At 38.4% G+C, this 20,558-nt stretch overlaps 1 protein-coding gene across 2 annotated transcripts in view; it reads left to right on the top strand.

Annotated features, from left to right (window-relative positions):
• The window catches only part of plppr2b (phospholipid phosphatase related 2b), a 57,079-nt gene that overhangs the window by 21,375 nt on the left and 15,146 nt on the right, over positions 1-20,558 (top strand). The window contains exon 3 of one of the 2 annotated variants that reach the window (XM_056267009.1): positions 9,062-9,250. In XM_056267009.1, coding sequence (XP_056122984.1) covers positions 9,062-9,250 — 189 coding nt within the window. Of the gene's footprint in view, positions 1-8,666; positions 9,251-20,558 lie in introns of those variants that run through there. The other variant, XM_056267010.1, reaches the window with a different exon arrangement.

Raw genomic sequence — 20,558 nt, 5'->3', positions numbered from 1 at the left:
ATGTTACATTTCTCACAACAAAAAAGTGCTATGGCATTTCGCAGCACTCACCCAAAATACGTCAAAACTATTGTCTTGTTTCTTGGTTACATTTATAATTATTTCATCTGAAATTGTTTGGTTCATTTGACTTGGTGTCCATCTGCCCTGTTTTCCTGCAGTTTGTGTGAACGTGTGACCTTTCTTCAGCATTGCTAAACAAGGGCACATGCCTTCTGCTCTCAATAAGCAAGTCTAAAAATGAGATGATGAACTTAATTCGGTCCCTCCTGTCTGGACTTTGTGCAATGGATTTATTTTCCATACTTATTCATCTTGACAAAGATCCTCAAGGTTTAGCCCGAACTGATTACATAACAAGCATTCACATTATGGTTAAACATGCTGGCTGTTTAATATCAGGGATTTTTGTCAAATGAAATGCATAGTCGAGTCTGCTTTCATTGCCTTTCAACCGAATGTGCACATGGGGCAATGGAATTGAATTTCTACAAATCCTGGTGGTAATTTTACATAAAACTATTTTGAGCTTTAAGACAATTATAATACACACATAGGACATTATATAACACAATACAGTGATTAAATTAAACAATTAAAACGTTTTTATAAGTATCTTGTGCTTATGCAAGTCTAAATTTATTTGATCAAAATACAGTAATATTGTAAAATAGTATTACTATTTTAAAATGTATTTTATTCCTGTGATGCAAAGCTGAATTTTCAGCATAACTCCAGTCTTCAGTGTCACATGATCCTTCAGAAATCATTCTAATCTGCTGATTTGCTGCTCAAGAAACATTTCTTATCAATATCAATGTTGAAAACAGTTGTGCTACTTAATATGGAAACACTAATACATTTTATTTTTAGGATTCTTTAGTTAGTAGAAAGTTCAAAAGAACAGCTTTTAGAGATATTTTGTAACTATGTAAATATCTATATTGTCACTTTTGATCAGTTTAATGCATTAGTATGAACAGAGTTATGTAAAAAAAAAATAGTTGGGAAATACAGAAAAATGAACAAATTGTATACACATTCATTGGTTGTAAAACATTACAATTACAAAAAAAAAAATGTTATTATAGTATTATTCAAAAAATTATAATAATGTGGAGAAAAAAAAAGATGAAGACACCTTATATAAATAAAGTAGTTTGGTAAAGTAAAAGTAAAGTTTAAAAAAAAAGTAAAAAAGGTTTGTAGTTGGAATCTTCATAATTTTTGAGAGTTTTTATTAGTTTATATTTCAAAATTCTAGATTTATTGCAAACCAGTGTAAAACTGGAAAAACTGATTGAGGAACTTCCACTCTTCGAGTGGACAAAGGACCTTGCTGAAAATTAACATTTGAACTCCCCCTCATCCCCCATGCAGGGTTTACCCAAACTCACACAAGAATCTAGATGGTTTAAATGGTGAATGATTATCATTGAGTATTATACATATGTTTAGTATCATTCGAAATGTCTCAGTGCGACTGGTACAAAATGTCTAATTTACAAATAAGTAAAACAAAAGGTAATAAGGTTTTTAAGAGTTTAGAGATAACATACACACAAAGGAGGGTGGATGGGTAAAACCTCCTGCTCTCAGAAGGTGTTAACTCAATGCTATTCCCACTGTTAGCAAATGGTACCATGTAAATCAACTTCTGCCCCCAGTAAATCTGGGAGGGTGATCACAGTAAATTTCCACATGCATATGAAATGAGGTCTGGCTATATAATGAAATGCAACTTTTCTGTACTTCAGGTGAGGCTGAGAGCGCCGAGTCTCTCAGCTTCACGTATTTCCTAATGTCGGGTTCGTCTTCTCTTCCAGAGTATTTTATGTTTTGTATTGATTATCTTTAACTGATTATGAAATTGGAATGATAAATTTACCTGACATAATAAATTATTACATTTGATGATTCTAACTTACTTTGATATTATTTCATTAGAGTTAAAAGGAATTAGTCAAACTTTCGCTTATATTTAATGATGCACAGATATCATTAAAAACCTTCTCATTTATGGAGTTATGAAATAACAAGAGAATACATATGAAAAAATGTATTGCATTTAACCCACAATACTTTGCCACGAGAAAAGGCAGTAATACGCAGAGACCTTCACCCGCTGACCGGATGCCTCCATTGGACCGATCGAGCCGGGCTTTACACCAGTTTAAAGAGGATATCTCTGGGTTATGTTTATATTAGGGTTATTATCTTTCAAGCAAATTGTTAATCCCACACTAAAACTGAATTAGAATGTTTGTGTTTAGAATACCGTATCAACACAGGATTTGATGCATGAGTGAATATATTATTCCGAGCCTTGTGTCAAGATTCAGAGCTTTGTGTCAGTTGTTAGCTGTAAACTACTTTGGAAAGCATCATTTTGCCTTTGCATTTATTTTAAACCCTGTAAAATAGCACTGTGTGAAAGTGGAAGGAGTCAAATTGGGTTTTATCATATCCTTCCTGCCAGGAAAGATTTCCAAAATTATGACTTGGATTGAATATTATGTAGCCTAAATAAATTGAATGACAACCACATTCTATATCTGAACTCACACCCATACATATTTAGGACTCACTCGTGTCTACTGAGTGTGTGATATTGGTAACATACAGCCATGGTGTCGTCTGAAGGTTTTAGATCCAGTGATTGTTCTCCACCGGAGCGGCTCCTATTTGTTTTGTGTTCTACGCGTGACTCTAATGCACCGCTCTCTAGCCAGATATAAAAGCTGCTGAAGGTTTGATGGATGAACTCGTGGCTCGATTGGACTTGACGTGTGAAAAGTAATAAGACTTTTCGGTGTTATGGACATTGTCATCTTTGATATTACTTTAATCACTGTGGATATGTTTACCGGTTAGAGAATATGAGCTTGACTCCCATTGCACATTCACACAGACAGTATTCGAGACACTACTGTAAGTTGTAAAGTACTGTAATCAATCCCATTAACTAAAAGTGAGTCTTTTTCACCCAGTATTGTTTTTATTTAAGAGTGAATCATTGTAATGATACTGTTGAATGATATCCAGTATAACATCCGTGAAATACGTTTCTGGTTTGGTGTTTATGAAAGGCTAACTGTTGGGTTACCTATGACAAAAAATGCTGTGAGGGCTTACAAAGCAGACCAAAGCTGGGTGCAGAACTCTGCTGATAGCTTTTAGAAGAGTGAGAGCTGAAAACTTGTGTTCATGTTCATGTGGGACAGAAGCTAGAAATAACATGAAAGCAGTCACAGTGGGGGGAGACAGAAGCAGTCAGCCGAAAAGATCATAGAATACAACAAGAATGAAGCAATAACTAGGCAACAGTTTATACAAGAGCTTCATTGAATTTCAGAATTGCTTGTCATGACCTGAACCGATGGATGATAGAATTAGGCAATTATCATCTCTACCACTGACTCCAAAGAGACCAGACCAGAAGTTTATTTAGGCGTTGGAAAAAAACACACTAACCACTATACTTGTAGACATGTAGATCTCTTCTCTGCCTTTAAGTTGCACTTCTTCTAGCCTTTCTTGTACAAGTTTTTCCAGGGGTCGTTATTGTTGAAGGTGCTATTCGTGACCGAGTATCATTTCAAAAGTTTACATTCAACAAAAGCTGTAAATACCATAGAAAGACATTGAGGGACGTTCATAGATATTGTGATTAGTGCTCAACAACTGAGTTTTACAGTCGGCACTTCTTAATAGGGTTACAGAGGTTGATGATCTGTGCAATCTTAATAGGTTTAGCAAACAAATATATTTGCAATCTTAATAGGTTTAGCAAACAAATATATTTGCACCACACCACATTGTTCACGGTCAATATTCTGTCTTTGTGCCAAGAACGGAATATTTTGTCTAAAAATGGATCACTGTGATGTTTCCCACAACACTGAACTAATGAGCTTGAGAAGCAGGCAATGTCACAACATAACAGAGTTGAACAGAAAGTATAGCGATAAAGACAAATTTTGTGTTTTCTAAGCATTTTAGAAAAACAATGAAAGCAATATCTGCAAAAGCTATTTACTTTTTATTCAACCCAGGTATAATGTTGATGAATGGCGTCATGCAGATTGGCTGATGAAAACATGTATGATGAAAAACAAACATTTAAAAATAAAATAGTTTTATTTTATTAAAAATCTTTTGCCTTACACACTAAATAGTGTTAAAGCAACTGTATGTAGATTTGTGTATTTTTTGCGAGTTTGGAATCCCTACAAATAAGTGAGTGGAATTCACTGGCGTAATACCATGTCATGTACAGGTCCTTCTAAAAAAAATAGCATATTGTGATAAAGTTCATTATTTTCCATAATGTAATGATAAAAATTAAACTTTCATATATTTTAGATTGAGGAGATCCTCGAAGTATTCCTTCCACGTCTTCTATTGAGGAAGCAGAGGCTGAGGGCTCAGAGGTGGACTCGTCCATCACCCTAGCTGAGGTCACCGAGGTAGTCAAGAAACTCCTCGGTGGCAAGGCACCGGGGGTGGATGAGATCCGCCCTGAGTACCTCAAGTCTCTGGATGTTGTGGGGCTGTCTTGGCTGACACGCCTCTGCAGCATCGCGTGGCGGTCGGGGACAGTGCCTCTAGATGGCAGACCGGGGTGGTGGTCCCTCTTTTTAAGAAGGGGGACCGGAGGGTGTTTTCCAACTACAGGGGGATCACACTTCTCAGCCTCCCTGGGAAAGTCTATGCCAGGGTACTGGAGAGGAGAATACGGCCGATAGTGGAACCTCGGATTCAGGAGGAACAGTGCGGTTTTCGTCCAGGCCGTGGAACACTGGACCAGCTCTATACTCTCTACAGGGTGCTGGAGGGTTCATGGGAGTTTGCCCAACCAGTCCACATGTGCTTTGTGGATTTGGAGAAGGCATTCGACTGTGTCCCTCGCGGCGGCCTGTGGAGGGTGCTCCGGGAGTATGGGGTCCGGGGTCCTTTGCTAAGGGCTGTCCGGTCCCTGTATGACCGAAGCAGGAGCTTGGTTCGCATTGCCGGTAGTAAGTCAGACTTCTTCCCGGTGCATGTTGGACTCCGGCAGGGCTGCCCTTTGTCGCCGGTTCTGTTCATAGTTTTTATGGACAGAATTTCTAGGCGCAGCCAGGGGCCGGAGGGTGTCAGGTTTGGGGACCACGCGATTTCGTCGCTGCTTTTTGCGGATGATGTTGTCGTGTTGGCCTCTTCACACCAGGACCTTCAGCATGCACTGGGACGGTTTGCAGCCGAGTGTGAAGCGGCTGGGATGAAAATCAGCACCTCCAAATCCGAGGCCATGGTCCTCAGTCGGAAAAGGGTGGCTTGCTCACTTCAGGTTGGTGGAGAGATCCTTCCTCAAGTGGAGGAGTTTAAGTATCTTGGGGTTTTGTTCACGAGTGAGGGAAGGATGGAACGGGAGATTGACAGACGGATCGGTGCAGCTTCTGCAGTAATGCGGTCGATGTACCGGTCTGTTGTGGTGAAGAAGGAGCTGAGCCGTAAGGCAAAGCTCTCGATTTACCGGTCAATCTACGTTCCTACTCTCACCTATGGTCATGAGCTTTGGGTCATGACCGAAAGGACAAGATCCCGGAGACAGGCGGCCGAAATGAGCTTTCTCCGCAGGGTGGCTGGGCGATCCCTTAGAGATAGGGTGAGAAGCTCGGTCACTCGGGAGGAGCTCAGAGTAGAGCCGCTGCTCCTCCACATCGAGAGGGGTCAGCTGAGGTGGCTCGGGCATCTGTTCCGGATGCCTCCTGGTCGCCTTCCCGGGGAGGTGTTCCGGGCACGTCCCACTGGGAGGAGACCCCGGGGAAGACCTAGGACACGCTGGAGAGACTATGTCTCCCGGCTGGCCTGGGAACGCCTCGGTGTCCCCCCGGAAGAGCTGGAGGAAGTGTCCAGGGAGAGGGAAGTCTGGGCATCTCTGCTCAGACTGCTGCCCCCGCGACCCGGCCCCGGATAAGCGGAAGAAGATGGATGGATGGATGGATATTTTAGATTCATTGCACACCAACTGAAATATTTCAGGTCTTTTATTGTTTTAATACTGATGATTTTGGCATACAGCTCATGAAAACCCAAAATTCCTGTCTAAAAAAATTAGCATATCATGAAAAGGGTCTCTAAACGAGCTATTAACCTAATCATCTGAATCAACTAATTAACTCTAAACACCTGTAAAAGATTCCTGAGGCTTTTAAAAACTCCCAGCCTGTTTCATTACTCAAAACCGCAATCATGGGTAAGACTGCCGACCTGACTGCTGTCCAGAAGGCCATCATTGACACCCTCAAGCAAGAGGGTAAGACAGAAAGAAATTTCTGAACAAATAGGCTGTTCCCAGAGTGCTGTATCAAGGCACCTCAGTGGGAAGTCTGTGGGAAGGAAAAAGTGTGGCAAAAAACGCTGCACAACGAGAAGAGGTGACCGGACCCTGAGGAAGATTGTGGAGAAGGACCGATTCCAGACCTTGGGGGACCTGCGGAAGCTGTGGACTGAGTCTGGAGTAGAAACATCCAGAGCCACCGTGCACAGGCGTGTGCAGGAAATGGGCTACAGGTGCCGCATTCCCCAGGTCAAGCCACTTCTGAACCAGAAACAGCGGCAGAAGCGCCTGACCTGGGCTACAGAGAAGCAGCACTGGACTGTTGCTCAGTTTTGCATGTCATTCGGAAATCAAGGTGCCAGAGTCTGGAGGAAGACTGGGGAGAAGGAAATGCCAAAATGCCTGAAGTCCAGTGTCAAGTACCCACAGTCAGTGATGGTCTGGGGTGCCATGTCAGCTGCTGGTGTTGGTGCACTGTGTTTTATCAAGGGCAGGGTCAATGCAGCTAGCTATCAGGAGATTTTGAAGCACTTCATGCTTCCATCTGCTGAAAAGCTTTATGGAGATGAAGATTTCATTTTTCAGCACGACCTGGCACCTGCTCACAGTGCCAAAACCACTGGTAAATGGTTTACTGACCATGGTATTACTGTGCTCAATTGGCCTGCCAACTCTCCTGACCTGAACCCCATAGAGAATCTGTGGGATATTGTGAAGAGAAAGTTGAGAGACGCAAGACCCAACACTCTGGATGAGCTTAAGGCCGCTATCGAAGCATCCTGGGCCTCCATAACACCTCAGCAGTGCCACAGGCTGATTGCCTCCATGCCACGCCGCATTGAAGCAGTCATTTCTGCAAAAGGATTCCCGACCAAGTATTGACTATTGAGTGCATAACTGAACATAATTATTTGAAGGTAGACTTTTTTTTTTGTATTAAAAACACTTATTTTATTGGTCGGATGAAATATGCTAATTTTTTGAGACAGGAATTTTGGGTTTTCATGAGCTGTATGCCAAAATCATCAGTATTAAAACAATAAAAGACCTGAAATATTTCAGTTGGTGTGCAATGAATCTAAAATATATGAAAGTTTAATTCTTATCATTACATTATGGAAAATAATGAACTTTATCACAATATGCTAATTTTGAGAAGGACCTGTATATGTTGAAAAACTAGATGATTTCAGAAGCCAAGAAGATCCGTGTTGACTGATAATGTGAGCAATATTGCAACCATAACAAAAAGAATAACATGAATGACAGAAATGTTTAGTTGATAAATCTGAACATCAGCTGCTACAGTATAAGTCTGCGCTGAACTATAATCTGTTAATCTTTCATAGCACATTATGGTTATGAATCCAATACTGTATGTCATTGCTGATTCACACAGCTGCACCTAAACATGCATGATGCAAATACTTTCCACGAATACACTTGTCTCAGGTTTTTTTTAAGCATTAGAGCCACAAAACACCGTGTTTTTTATAGTAAGAACTATTAGATTAGATTCAGTTGTAAATCAAATAAAAAAAAGAATGTATCAATGGGAAATTTGAGTTTGTCAAATGTAAACCCACAGCCGGTCCCAAACTAGCAAACTCCAACCGTTTAGGCTAAATATGGAAACCTGATTCCCATTCTAGCATGATATTTTTTAGTTAACACTTATAACATGCAACTAACTAACCCTAAACCACACTTCATAGTATACATGTAGTTAATTATTTGTACTTAAATGTATAATTACACTGTAACACGAACACCTTAAAGTAAAATTTAACCTATTTTTAGTAACTTTTTTTATTTTGATATTTATGCATTGTGTATTGCTAGAAAATAAATAAAAAATAGCAAACGAAAATACAGAAACGTATAAACGGCTATAATATTTAGGGTTGACCGTCAGAGTTTTCTAAAGATTCTGCATGTCATTACAATTTGTTGAAAAGAAAAATAATATAATTTTTGAGTTTAAAACCCTATTTTGTACCCTATTAACTGAAAGTGCCATTCTATAAATTATTTTAATAAATCTAATGCTATTTATCTTTGCTGCCCAAAATTCTAAAGAACTGCATGCATTACTTGTACTGAAGCAATGTATTCCTCTCCCGCTGTGAGCACAGATGCACACGCCCCCCTTCCTCCCTCTCTCTCTCTCTCTCTCTCTCTCTCTCTCTCTCTCTCTCTCTCTCTCTCTCTCTCTCTCTCTCTCTCTCTCTCTCTCTCTCTCTCTCTCTCTCTCTCTCTCTCTCTCTCTCTCTCTCTCTCTCTCCCATCTCTCTCTCTCTCTCTCCCATCTCTTTCTCTCTCTCTCCCATCTCTCCAGCCCCCCCCTCTCTCTCTACAACATTGCCATCTCTTTTCCTCCTCCCCTTATTTTTCTTCTCTCCCTTGATCATTCTCATCTTCTTGTTTTCTTTTCCGTAAAATGCCTCTCTTTATTTGTGTCTTCCTTGCCTCTTTTTTTATTTCTATAGATAGGCATAGCTGAAGGGATTCTAGCCGTTCTCACAATATCCTTTCATGCTGCTTTCACTCATTCACTCCACAAAATTTCCTGTGACTTCTCTCACGGGGGAGAATTGTCTTTTTTATTTTCTTCTTTTTATTCCTTCACTCAGCCGAAGATTCCGACTGCAGCTTGTGTTTTATTCCAGAACCGCACCATCCACCTATTAGAACAGAACGGATTTTCTATTCTAAACTGGAATCATGTTCTATTTCCAGCTGGTGATCATGGCAGGAACGGTTCTCCTGGCATATTACTTTGAGTATACGGACACATTCCCGGTGCACGTTCAAGGATTCTTCTGCTTTGATAAAGCCTTCTCCAAGCCGTATCCAGGACCTGAAGACGACAGCAAAGCTCCCCCGGTGCTGGTGTATTCTCTGGTCACCGCCATCCCTACTGTCACAGTAAGAGTTTTACTGCCATTCATAAACTCACACTTCTCTGAGGTGCCACACGTGTGTGTACGTCAGTGTGTCGGCGTGTGGGATCGTTAATGAGTGTGAATGCGTGTCAGTGTGTTGTGATCTTATGCATTGGATATTTCACTAACTTATTTGCCATGTGTTAATCTGGATAATGAAATGAGAAAAATTGCTACTAAAGTAATGTCTTAGGAGAAACATAAACATACATAATAAGACAACTGTTTACATACATTTATAAGTATATACAGTAGCTATAAAATGTATGTGTATAGAAGCTATTGAGTTCATATTGAAATCTGTAGACAAATGGCTCCATGCTTGTTTTTTAATCTCATTGCAATGTAAGAGAAATAATTGTGATATAAGAATTACGACTATCAGCCTAGATTATCCTAAAGGGTTTGTTCACCCAAAAATTTTTAATTATGTCATCATTTACTCACCCTCATGTCTTTCCAAACCTTTAAGACTTTTGTTTATCTTCGGAACACAAAGAAAGATATTTTTTAAATCGAAGTGATTTCTGTCTCTCCAGACAGCTACGCAAATACCACTTTGACGCTTCAAAAAGTTTATAAAGAGATCGTAAAACTAATATTTATGAATTAAGTGGTTTAGTCCAAATTTTCTGAAGAGACTCGATCGCTTTATATGATGAACAGATTGAATTTAGGTTTTTATTCACATATAAACATTCATCAGCGAACACATCAGTTGTGGTGAACGGAAGCTCAAGCATGTTCACTTGACGTGCGAGAACCAATGAGCTTCATTCTCGTGTTCAATCTCATTCATTCTCACAGCACGTTTAAGCTTCTGCAAGAGGTTTGTTCTCACGTATTAAGCCGGTTCGGTTGAGCTTCTGTTTATGTTCGTGATCAATGTTTAAATGTGAATAAAAGCCTCAATCTTTTCATCATATAAAGTGATCGTGTCTCTTCAGAAAATCTGGACTAAACGGCTCTATTCATATGGATTAGTTCTACGATCTCTTTATGAACAATTTGAAGTGTCAAAGTGGTAGTTGCGTAGCTGTCAATGGAAGGACAGAAATCTTTTAGATTTCATCAAAATTCCATAGATGAACGAAAGTCTAATGGGTTTGGTACGACATGAGAGCGAGTAAATGATGACAGAATTTTCTTTTTTGGGTGAACTATACCTGTAACTGGTTCAACTGGTAACACTTTAGAAGTAGTTGTATTTAATATTAGTTTAGTTATTGGTTTGTTTTGCGCAGATTCATGCTGGTCGTGGTTGGTCACCTTCCAAGGTCACACCGGTCAGGCTGGTTTACCTGCAACAAAAACTGCGTAACCAGGTTGTGTCAGTTACACACTAGAATTATTCATTTAAACTATAGTTGAGACCATTTTGGATTTTTGGGGGGATTTTAAGCTTTTTTCAGCAGGGTAGGGAAGGGATAAATCCAACATTTTAATTGTAATCCATGTGATCAGGAATTTCCCGCTCGGAGAAAGATTTCGCATTGGTTTCAAGTTGTTCATCACATTTGGTGTGTTGACCAACAGAAAGTGGCTTATTGGTTTGAAAGTGAATTCTGTATGAGCGGTTCTTGATGCATCGCTACACTTGATAATGGACAGTGGACCCCCCAAATACCCCCCAAAAAAATAAAAAATAATTTGAAAACTTTTTCCCTACAAATTTCGCTAATGTGACTAACTCTTTTGCTTACCAAGGCTGCATTTATTTGATCAAAAATACAATAAAATAGTAATGTTGTGAGGTATTATTACAATTTAAAATAATTTTCTATTTAAATATATTTTAAAATGTAATTCATTCCTGTGATGACAAAACTGAATTTTCAGCATCATTACTCTGTCTTCAGTGTCACATGATCCTTCAGAAATCATTATAATATGCTGATTTGCTGCTCAAGAAACATTTCTTATTATTATCAATGTTAAAACAGTAAAACAGTTGTGCTGCTTAATATTTTTGTGAAAAATGTGATAATCTTTTCTTTCAGGATCTTTGGTGAACAGGAAAAGAACAACACCTATTTGAAATAGAAATGTTTGTAACAATGTATTAACGTTTTACTGTCCCTTTTGATACTGTAATGCATCCTTGCTGAATAAAAGTAAAAAAAAAAAAAAAAGTAAGATCTTATTGACCTCAAACCTTTGAACGGTAGTCCATGTACTTGCGTAGAGAGCGTGCTTTGGGCCTGCTCTGTTTCCGGTTTGGATGTCAGGGTTGGGATGTCATGACTCATGTCATTGTTATTTAGGTCAGACCAAACAAAAGTGACATTAACAAGGTCAGATATCTACAGTGTGGTGCAGTGTAATAAATGTAAGCTAGATGAGGTCAACACAAGTCTCGATTCAACTAGCCAGGAAAAAATACAGATTTCCCAGCGGTCAAATGATTCATTTTCAGAGGAAGGGTAAATCTGTCTCTCACCCAACATCACAGAAACAGATGGTGAGAGACCACTATCAGACATCAGAGGGGCTTTCTTCACTTTTGACTATTTATACACACACACATACACGTTCCTCATCTGTGCAAATGAGAGCAGAAGGTGAAAAACAGCTCTTTTCTTCCTTCACATGGAAGATGACAGCAGTCTGCACAGGGACACCTGAGGCTCCCTCTGCGGGCTGAGAGTCACCTGAGGTTTCATTTGGGCAAAGCTGTGTGTTTTCTTGCCATGTGTGTCTAGTCTGTGTGTGAGTGTGAAGTCTGAAAACAGTAAGAAATTATTTTAGTGGTTACATCTTTTGCCGTGTGTCTTCTGTGATGTGCGTTTTGTTTTATTTTAATTCTATTGTTTCATTTTATTTTTGTTGTATTATTTTTTTATTGTATTTTATTTATTATGTTATAAAATGTAATGTACAGGTGTCTATGTGAGCATATAAAGGGGTGAATCATGAAATGTTCAGGTCATATTTCGCTCAGAAATGGGACAATCAAATTTGTTTTTGCATTCGGAAAAAGAATTCACAGAGAAAGGCTTCTTTTTCTCAACTTGTGTGTGAATGTGTGAGCATGCTCTCTTTGTGTGTAACTGCCTTTATCTCTTTGTCTTGAGGATAGTGAGCGTTTGCATCTGCGCCCTGTGTGTGTGCGTGCGTGCATGAGTGTGCACGTGTGTGAATATGTGGGTTCTTGGAGTGTGTGTGGGCGGTTAGTGCTTTCTATCTTTTGCTGAGAGTTGAATCTGGAAACGGTGATCGTGAAAAGGGAAAAACTCTCCCGTCAATTCTAGCGTCTTAAACAACGCAGATTTTCGTGCTGTAAACACGTGTTTGAACCCCGCTGAAGGGCTTAATTATTGAGACACGCTGCCTCTCCACATCTGAAGATGTCAAGTGGCCCTATCATTCTCAGCAGTCATAGTTTGTGTTCCCTAAAGAGTGGAGTGCCACTGAGTACTGGATTGGGGTCAGTTCCTTTTCAGTATAGCCTACAGCTAGTTTATAGGGATAGTCCACCTAAAAATGAAAATTCTGTCATCATTTACTCACTCCATACCTGTATGCATTTCTTTCTTCTGCTGAACACAAGATAAGATATTTTAAAGAATTTTGGTGACCAAAGAGATTTGATTTCCATTGAATGTACAGACAATACAATGGAAGTCATAGGGACGAAAACTGTCGTCTCTTAAACGAGGGAGTAACGTTCAGTTCACAATGCCTTCAATTCACCAGAGTAGTTCACCAGAAATGAAAATTTTGTTAACATTTATTTATGTTATTCCAAACCCATATGACTTTCTTCTGTCGAACACAAAAACAGAAAGTCCAGGCGGGTCTTTTACTTAAAATAAGAGTGAAGGGCTGTCAGTGTCAAGCTCTGAATATAACAAAATAAATCACAATAATTTAGCTTAAAGGGTTAGTTCACCCAAAAATTAAAATTCTGTCAGTATTTACTCCCCCTCATGTTGTTCCAACCCCGTAAGACTTTCGTTCATCTTCGGAACACAAATTAAGATATTTTTGATTAAATCTGAGAGCTGGATCACTCCTCCATAGGCTTCTTAAGGGATCGAAACTGGCCGGCCCAAAAGTTATGAAAGACATCGTTAAAAAAGTCCGAGTGACTACAGTGGCTCAATCTTAAGTTTATCAAGCGACGAGAATACTTTTTGTGCGCAAAAAACAAACAAAAATAACGACTTTATTCAACTAATCATTTCCTTCTCTGTGGGCCGTGATATTTCACGTTGTGAAACTACGCAAAGCTTCTGTGTTTTACGTCACACGCATCAGACACATGACCAGCGTCGGCCAATAGCGAGCATACGTGTGACGTGCAACCCAGAAGCTTTGCGCAATATCACTACGTGAAATATCACGGCCATACAGAGAAGGAAATGATTAGTTGAATAAAGTCGTTGTTTTTGTTTGTTTTTTTGCGCACAAAAAGTATTCTCGTCGCTTGATAAACTTAAGGTTGAGCCACTGTAGTCACTCGGACTATTTTAACGATGTCTTTCATAACTTTTGGGCCGGCCAGTTTCGATCCCTTAAGAAGCCTATGGAGGAGTGATCCAGGGCTCAGATTTAATCAAAAATATCTTAATTTGTGTTCCGAAGATGAATGAAAGTCTTACGGGGTTGGAACAACATGAGGGGGAGTAAATACTGACAGAATTTTCATTTTTGGGTGAACTAACCCTTTAACAACATTATGTATTCTAAGTCTTCTTTGAATGTCCACCTTTGTAGTAGACAATTAACAGAGAAATAAAAAGAGCTCAAAGACTTTCAGAAGCAAGCTAAAATAGCATGGTTGCTTTAGCAAATGTATTTTTATCTCAAGATTATTCCGAACTCCTGCGATATGTAGAATAGCCAAAGTAATTAGTGGAGACGCATTGAAAGTTACGTAATCAGATTACCTTTTTTCAATTAAGTAGGCTAGTAAAGACAAGTCACTCATTCCTTTTAAATTTACAACAAAATATCTGAGTTACTTTTTTAAATATGTAACGCAAGTTCCTTTGTTTTTCCATTTATTGACTGAGCTCTCCTGTGCCCTTATTGAGAGAAATCGTGAGTATGTGCAGAGGCGTTGTGTGAACATGATGCTTAGTTCTAGACTAAATGTGAGCAGGCATTTACTCATCTCACATGCACAAAAACAGATTCAGTATTCCTCAAAATGAATAAAAACTGTGAAATGCAAACTAAGAATATTACACAAACCTGCCATAATTAAATATGTTAAATTACACAAATATACTTTATGTAGGTTATTTAATCTCACTTTCTTAACCAATGTATTTGGTGATGGTCCAATTCAACCATACTTATAAGCAAAAATGGCTTTAAATAACCATCATATTTGTGTTTAATTTTTTTGTTTTTATTGCTGAAGTAAAGTTTTGAACTTTCTTCTCCTGCATCCTATTCTTCGTCAATCCAGAATGGATTGCTGAAAGGTTTGTTTGAGTGGCGCCCTCTACTCTACAGGCATATTTTCTTTCAGCCTGAGGCTTATTCATTTCCCTTTCGGGGTTTACATTTTCCAAAACATGGAACAAGCAAGCCCAGGTGAGAGAAAGTAACGCAATGCATTACTAAAAGTATATTAGTTCATTAGCAAAGTAATGCAATACTGCATTACTTTTAAATGTAACTTTCTGCCACAGGTACATTTTTCCAACAAGCCTGGATTGAAATTATTTCAAAGCACTCTTAATGCCAGGGTATTTATTGAAACCGGTCGTTGGCAGCTGTCCCATTTCATCAATAAAAAAAAAAAAAAATCTGTTTTGTATCAGTAGTATTTGTTGATAAATGCATCACTATTATTATTTCTCAAATGGGGTTAGTGATTTGAACAAAATTCTGACCCTAATACAGACATGATTGAAACCTCAGATCATGTGGCCAGTAAACAGTAATCCAATTAAAATCAAACCATCTTTTTGTCATTGAATGGAAAAATATATATTTTTGGTACCAGGAGCAGCAGGTTTGGAACAACATAAGGGTGAGTAAATAATGACACTATTCCATTAATGGTGCTTTAATGAAGTCTACAAATGCTAACAAATACACCTTAAATTATTCATGCTGCTATCTGAGTTTTTGGCAGTCTGTTTTTCTGGTAAATATGGCAGCTCTGATACAGTCTGTGTCTTTGATCTGAAGCGAGTTCTGGTCCAGCAGAGATTCACAGCTTCATCCAGTGAGAAGCTGCAGCTCCTGATGTCACAACTCTGTTTTCTTGATGGATGTTTGGGGACTGTGTGCTCCTATGCCAGTAATGCGGGATTGCCATAAGTGTGTTTCTGTGACCTCATTCTGTTTGTCTGAGGATGCTCACATGATAGTGGAGAGAGAGAGAGAGAGAGAGAGAGAGAGAGAGAGAGAGAGGAACGCTGGGAACACAGACAGTTGGAGTAACAGAAACAGTGAAACTTCCCGGTACTGAGTGATCGGCCAATCAAATTTGAGGACAGGAACTAATTGCTGTATAATTGTTCATGTGAGAAGGGATGATGTTCTTATGGGGGAGGCAGGTCTGGTTATAAAATACGGTAGCAAACATTTTTATTTCACGGATTTAACTTAAATTTACAGCAAATACTGATATAATGTGAATAGCTTTTTTGTCATGAGCAGAGATAATACTAATGTATAGAAGGTGCACACACAAATAAAAAAACACTTTCATGGTCACATGACTAATATAATGGAATAAACGTTAATTTGACAACATAAGATGTAACATAAAACCCTAATGTCCATAACTGAGAGAAAAAAAGCTAGAAGAAAGTTAATTCGACGAAAAACTGTCACATATGAGATGTCACGCAGAATTGAATTCCAATTTACATGTTTTTTTCACTGTAAACTATAAGCTGTTCCTTTTCACTTCCAAAAACTGTACATTTAACTGGATTTTACTGTAAAATTACATGAAATGTCTCATTAGATTTATTACAGTATTTCACCTAATTAACAGGTTTACCTTAGTGTTTTACAGTTAAAATTACAATGTTTTTTTAAAAACACAAATGAGATGCGTTTTAATGGGGCATCAGCAATCCTGAAATTATCCACTTTACCTTTCTAATAAGTGTTTGAGCAAGGCAGTGAAATAGGAAAACATTACTGATAGAGAATAGGGTGTAAAAAGAGGAATGGATGAAGAGAGAGAGAGAGGCTCACACACACACACAAAGATGATATTCTTATTGAGATCCGTGTCATCCGCTCTTGTAAGTGTACAGCAATGCCCAGCGGATGTGTTTAACCTCTCTCTGTGGAGACGATCCACAGCCTAATCTTAGTAAGCCTTAGATTAAAGCATCTGCTTTTGTTTAACACTCCTACTCAGCCTCGGGAACACTGGGAGTTGGCCATGTGGGCATGGAGCAAGAGATGTGCTAGAGGAAAGAAAGAAACGGGGACTGTTTGTGGATGGAAATGTGAAAAATGGAGAACATGAAGACCTTTTCACATGACTTGTGTCAGGACTTCAGTGCACAGCTCAACCCAAGCATCGTGCACTGCTGTGACCTTCACATGAAAAGCGTGGCAGATCGCATCACGAAAGGGCGATTCTTCAAGGTTGCTAGGTAGCAAGAAAGCAAAAAAAAAGGTAGCAAGATAGCAGGAAGTGTGCACAAAGCAGTAAAATATGTATTTGAGTTTACAATAGAAACGAGGCACTCAAAGCAAAATTATTTGTGAATAACAACTATAGCAGCAAACAATATATTCATTAACAAAAACAAGGAAATGTTTGTAAAGAGAAAAGGCTCAATTGAAACTGTAAATGTGCATTAAAATAAGAAGCTTCATAAAATTACAAATTAATTGTATTAATTGCAAAAAAAAATGTATCATTGTCTTAATTGTGTAGAACTTTTGTGTCTTATGAGAAGCTAAAGAAAAATGTCCACATTGGTGGATAATAAAGTTCAATTAATTAAAAATAAAGAAATTAATAATTACAGTACCAAAGGAAAGTTTGGTTTTTGTCAAATGTTGTTTTAAAGAAATGAATACTTTTTTTCAGGGAATACACATTACAATTAATAAAAGTGACAGTAAAGACTTCCATTTCAAAAATTCTTTTTCAAATGAATGCTGTTTTTTTTTTTAACTTTCAACTCATCTTAAAAAAATGTAGTATGGTTTCCACAAAAGAAACAGCATAATAACATAATGATAATAAATGTTTTTTTTTAATAACTAAGCATATTACAATGATTTCTGAATGATCATGTGACATTCAACATTCATGACAATTCAGCTTTACAATCACATAAATAAATAGAAATTTAAAAAGTGTTAAAATAGAAAACAGTTGTTGTAAATTGTAATAATATTTCCCAATATTACTCTTTTTACTGCATTTTTCGTCAAATAAATTCATCCTTGATGAGCATAAGAGACGTATTTTAAAACATTAAAATAATCTTACCGACCCTAAACTTTTGAACGGTAATGTATATTAATCAAAAATGTATGATTTTTAAATTAAAATAAAAAACGATCTACTAAATTTATCACGCCTGACATCACTATCAGTGTTGTGAAAAGGGAATCGGAGTGAGAAAAAAATGGGACTTTTATTTTGAATGGGAAATGATTGGGTCGTAAAAAGTGGGCGTTACCAGAAAGGAGTCAGGTGGTTGGAGGTGGGTGGTTGAAAAATAAAAGGGTAGGTGACATCAACTAAGATTTTTTCTTTTTTTTTTTAAGATATATTTAAATATTTTATTATATTAAAGCATATATTTTACCAGTACTCTGTTTGTTTTGAAGGACTTTGATTTCACAGGTCAGGTTAATCACTAAGGGTTTTTGTGCAGTCTTGTGGTGCCATCAGCCAAAAAATTTTGTCATGCTGTCATTTTTCTGCAGCTGCAAAGTGATTAGTCATTTGACGTTTACGGCTCAAGACACATGGCTGTAGATCTGCACCCAGAATCTGGCAGATTTCAAATCGTGTCCTCCCCTAGCCGAGCAACTTCCATTGAGATGGGAATGCTAACGAATAGCACTCTGTATTTTAGACCTGCATCACCAAGGAAAGGCATTTCAGAGGAAGAGCGTTATTACATTTTGATGAATGATTACAAAGACAAGCATTTGTTTTTCCTCGGAGTAATGTGCACTGATGAATAATCCACAATGGGACTAAAAAGATGCTTTAGGGAAATAAACGGGGTCAAATTAATTTTCATGTTGAGTTTAAAGAAGAGAATAAAGCATGAAGAGAAAAGAAGAGCTGGTGGTGGTAGAGAGAGATAGAGGGAAGATGCTAACCCAGTTTCTCTATATGGTACTTGGAGAGATGCCCGCAGAAAGACAGAAGGACAAAATCCCAGAAATCAGAAATGACAGAGTGTAAAACCCCAAAAAAGGGCAAGAGAAAAGAGCAACTAGACGAAAGGAATGTAAGAAGATTGTGATAACAGTGGACACACATTATGCGCAGAAAAGATTATGTGCAAACACACTGGTGCTGGAATCTCAGTTTGGTGTATTCAAACGACAGCTAAAAATTTGCCTGACAGCATGTGGAAATGAATGTGATCTGTGATGTGGTGCGGTCTATTTGTGATCTGCATTGGATTAGCAGGAGCGTGAGTGCATCAGCTGTCATAGTGATGCCATGGTAACGCTATGAAAACAGAGCAGGGTGAATTCGCCTCTCCTGAATCCTCGAGCAGGGTGCCAGTCTCAGGAGGAACTGGGAAGTCTGCTGAGCAAACTGTCAGTGTGTGTTGAAGAAGTGCATAATTTCTTGATGTTTAAATTGTTCTTCATTTCTGTCGGCATTTAATCACCCTTATATTGTTCCAAATCCGGATTACCGGTAGGCTACTTGTTTTTTTTTTTCTTTCTGTGGAACAGCAAATATGAAATTTAGCAGAAGGTTAATGCTGCTGCTTTTCACATGAACAAGGGAATGTGTGGAAAAACAAATGCGGAACATGAGCTGTGGTGTAGGGAAAGGCACTGCAAAGTTTCAAAGATAAAAATGCACAATAAATAGAGTTATTACCTCCCAAAAAAAAGAAATGATGCTTGAATCAAGTCGTCAGTAATGTGGGCACGGGCTCGATTTGACATGGTAAAAACGACGCCATTGTTACTGTTCGTATCACTGTGTATCAAGTGCTCAGGAAGCTTCCAGAGCTGAAATTTAGATATGCGCTTTTAGTGGTAGAACAATCACAACAGACAGGGCCATCTGACCAATCCAGCCCGATCTCACGGCAATTCGTACGAATTTTACGAGGTGGCTAATTTGTACTAATTCATACGACCTCACTCGTACAAATTCGTACGATTTTTGCTAATTCGTACATATTTTACGAGTTACCAAATTCGTATGAATTCGTACGAATGACCTACCCCTGACCCCGCCCCTAAACCTACCCATCACGTGGGTTTAGACAAATCGTACGAATTCGTACGAGTGACGTCATATGAATTAGTACGAATTAGCCACCTTTTAGTCACTCGTACGAATTGGTCGTGAGATAGCGTTGGACCAATCACAGCAGAGTAGGCTCTCGGAAAGGAAGGGTTTAGAGCAGTGGTTCCCAAACCTGTCCTGGCGACCCACCAACACTGCACGTTTACTTTGTCTCCCTAATCAAACACACCTGATTCAACTCATTAGCTCATTAACCCATGTGATAATGAGCTGATGAGTTGAATCAGGTGTGTTTGATTAGGGAGACAAAGAAAACGTGCAGTGTTGGTGGGTCGCCAGGATAGGTTTGGGAACCACTGGTTTAGAGAGACTGGGTCCTTGATCCAACTGTTTTAGACACTGTGAGAAAAGAGGTGATGCTTCAATGTATATTATGAGAAAATTAAAGTGTTCTTTGACCTTGGATGCATGTAAACATATTGTAGGAGACCTCCAAAACAAAATTAAAGACCTTTAAAATAGCATAATAGGGGGACTTTAAAATTTACAGTGGATGGATGGATGGATGGATTGGTTGATTGGTTGGTTGGTTGGTTGGTTGATTGATTGATTGATTGGTTGATTGGTTGATTAATTGTTTTGTGTGTTTGACAGCTTGTTTGACAGTTTGACAACAACATGATTTTGTTGTATTGGAAAGATTTTCGTAATGAGCTGCTTTTGAGTTCCACAGAAAAAAGAAAAACATTCTAACTTGGAATGATGTGAGGGTGAATAAATGATTACAGAATTTTCATTTCTTTTGGTCGAACTATTACTTTTCATATATTACAGTAGTATTTTACTGTAGCAATTCTGTACTTTTCCCATGTCTCTCTAGAAACGATGA

Source organism: Rhinichthys klamathensis, unplaced genomic scaffold (genome assembly GCF_029890125.1).
Source record: "Rhinichthys klamathensis goyatoka isolate OS25496 unplaced genomic scaffold, OSU_Roscu_1.1 h1tg000254l_1, whole genome shotgun sequence".
NCBI classification, from domain to species: domain Eukaryota; kingdom Metazoa; phylum Chordata; class Actinopteri; order Cypriniformes; family Leuciscidae; genus Rhinichthys; species Rhinichthys klamathensis.
This window is presented reverse-complemented; position numbering and strand designations above follow the sequence as displayed.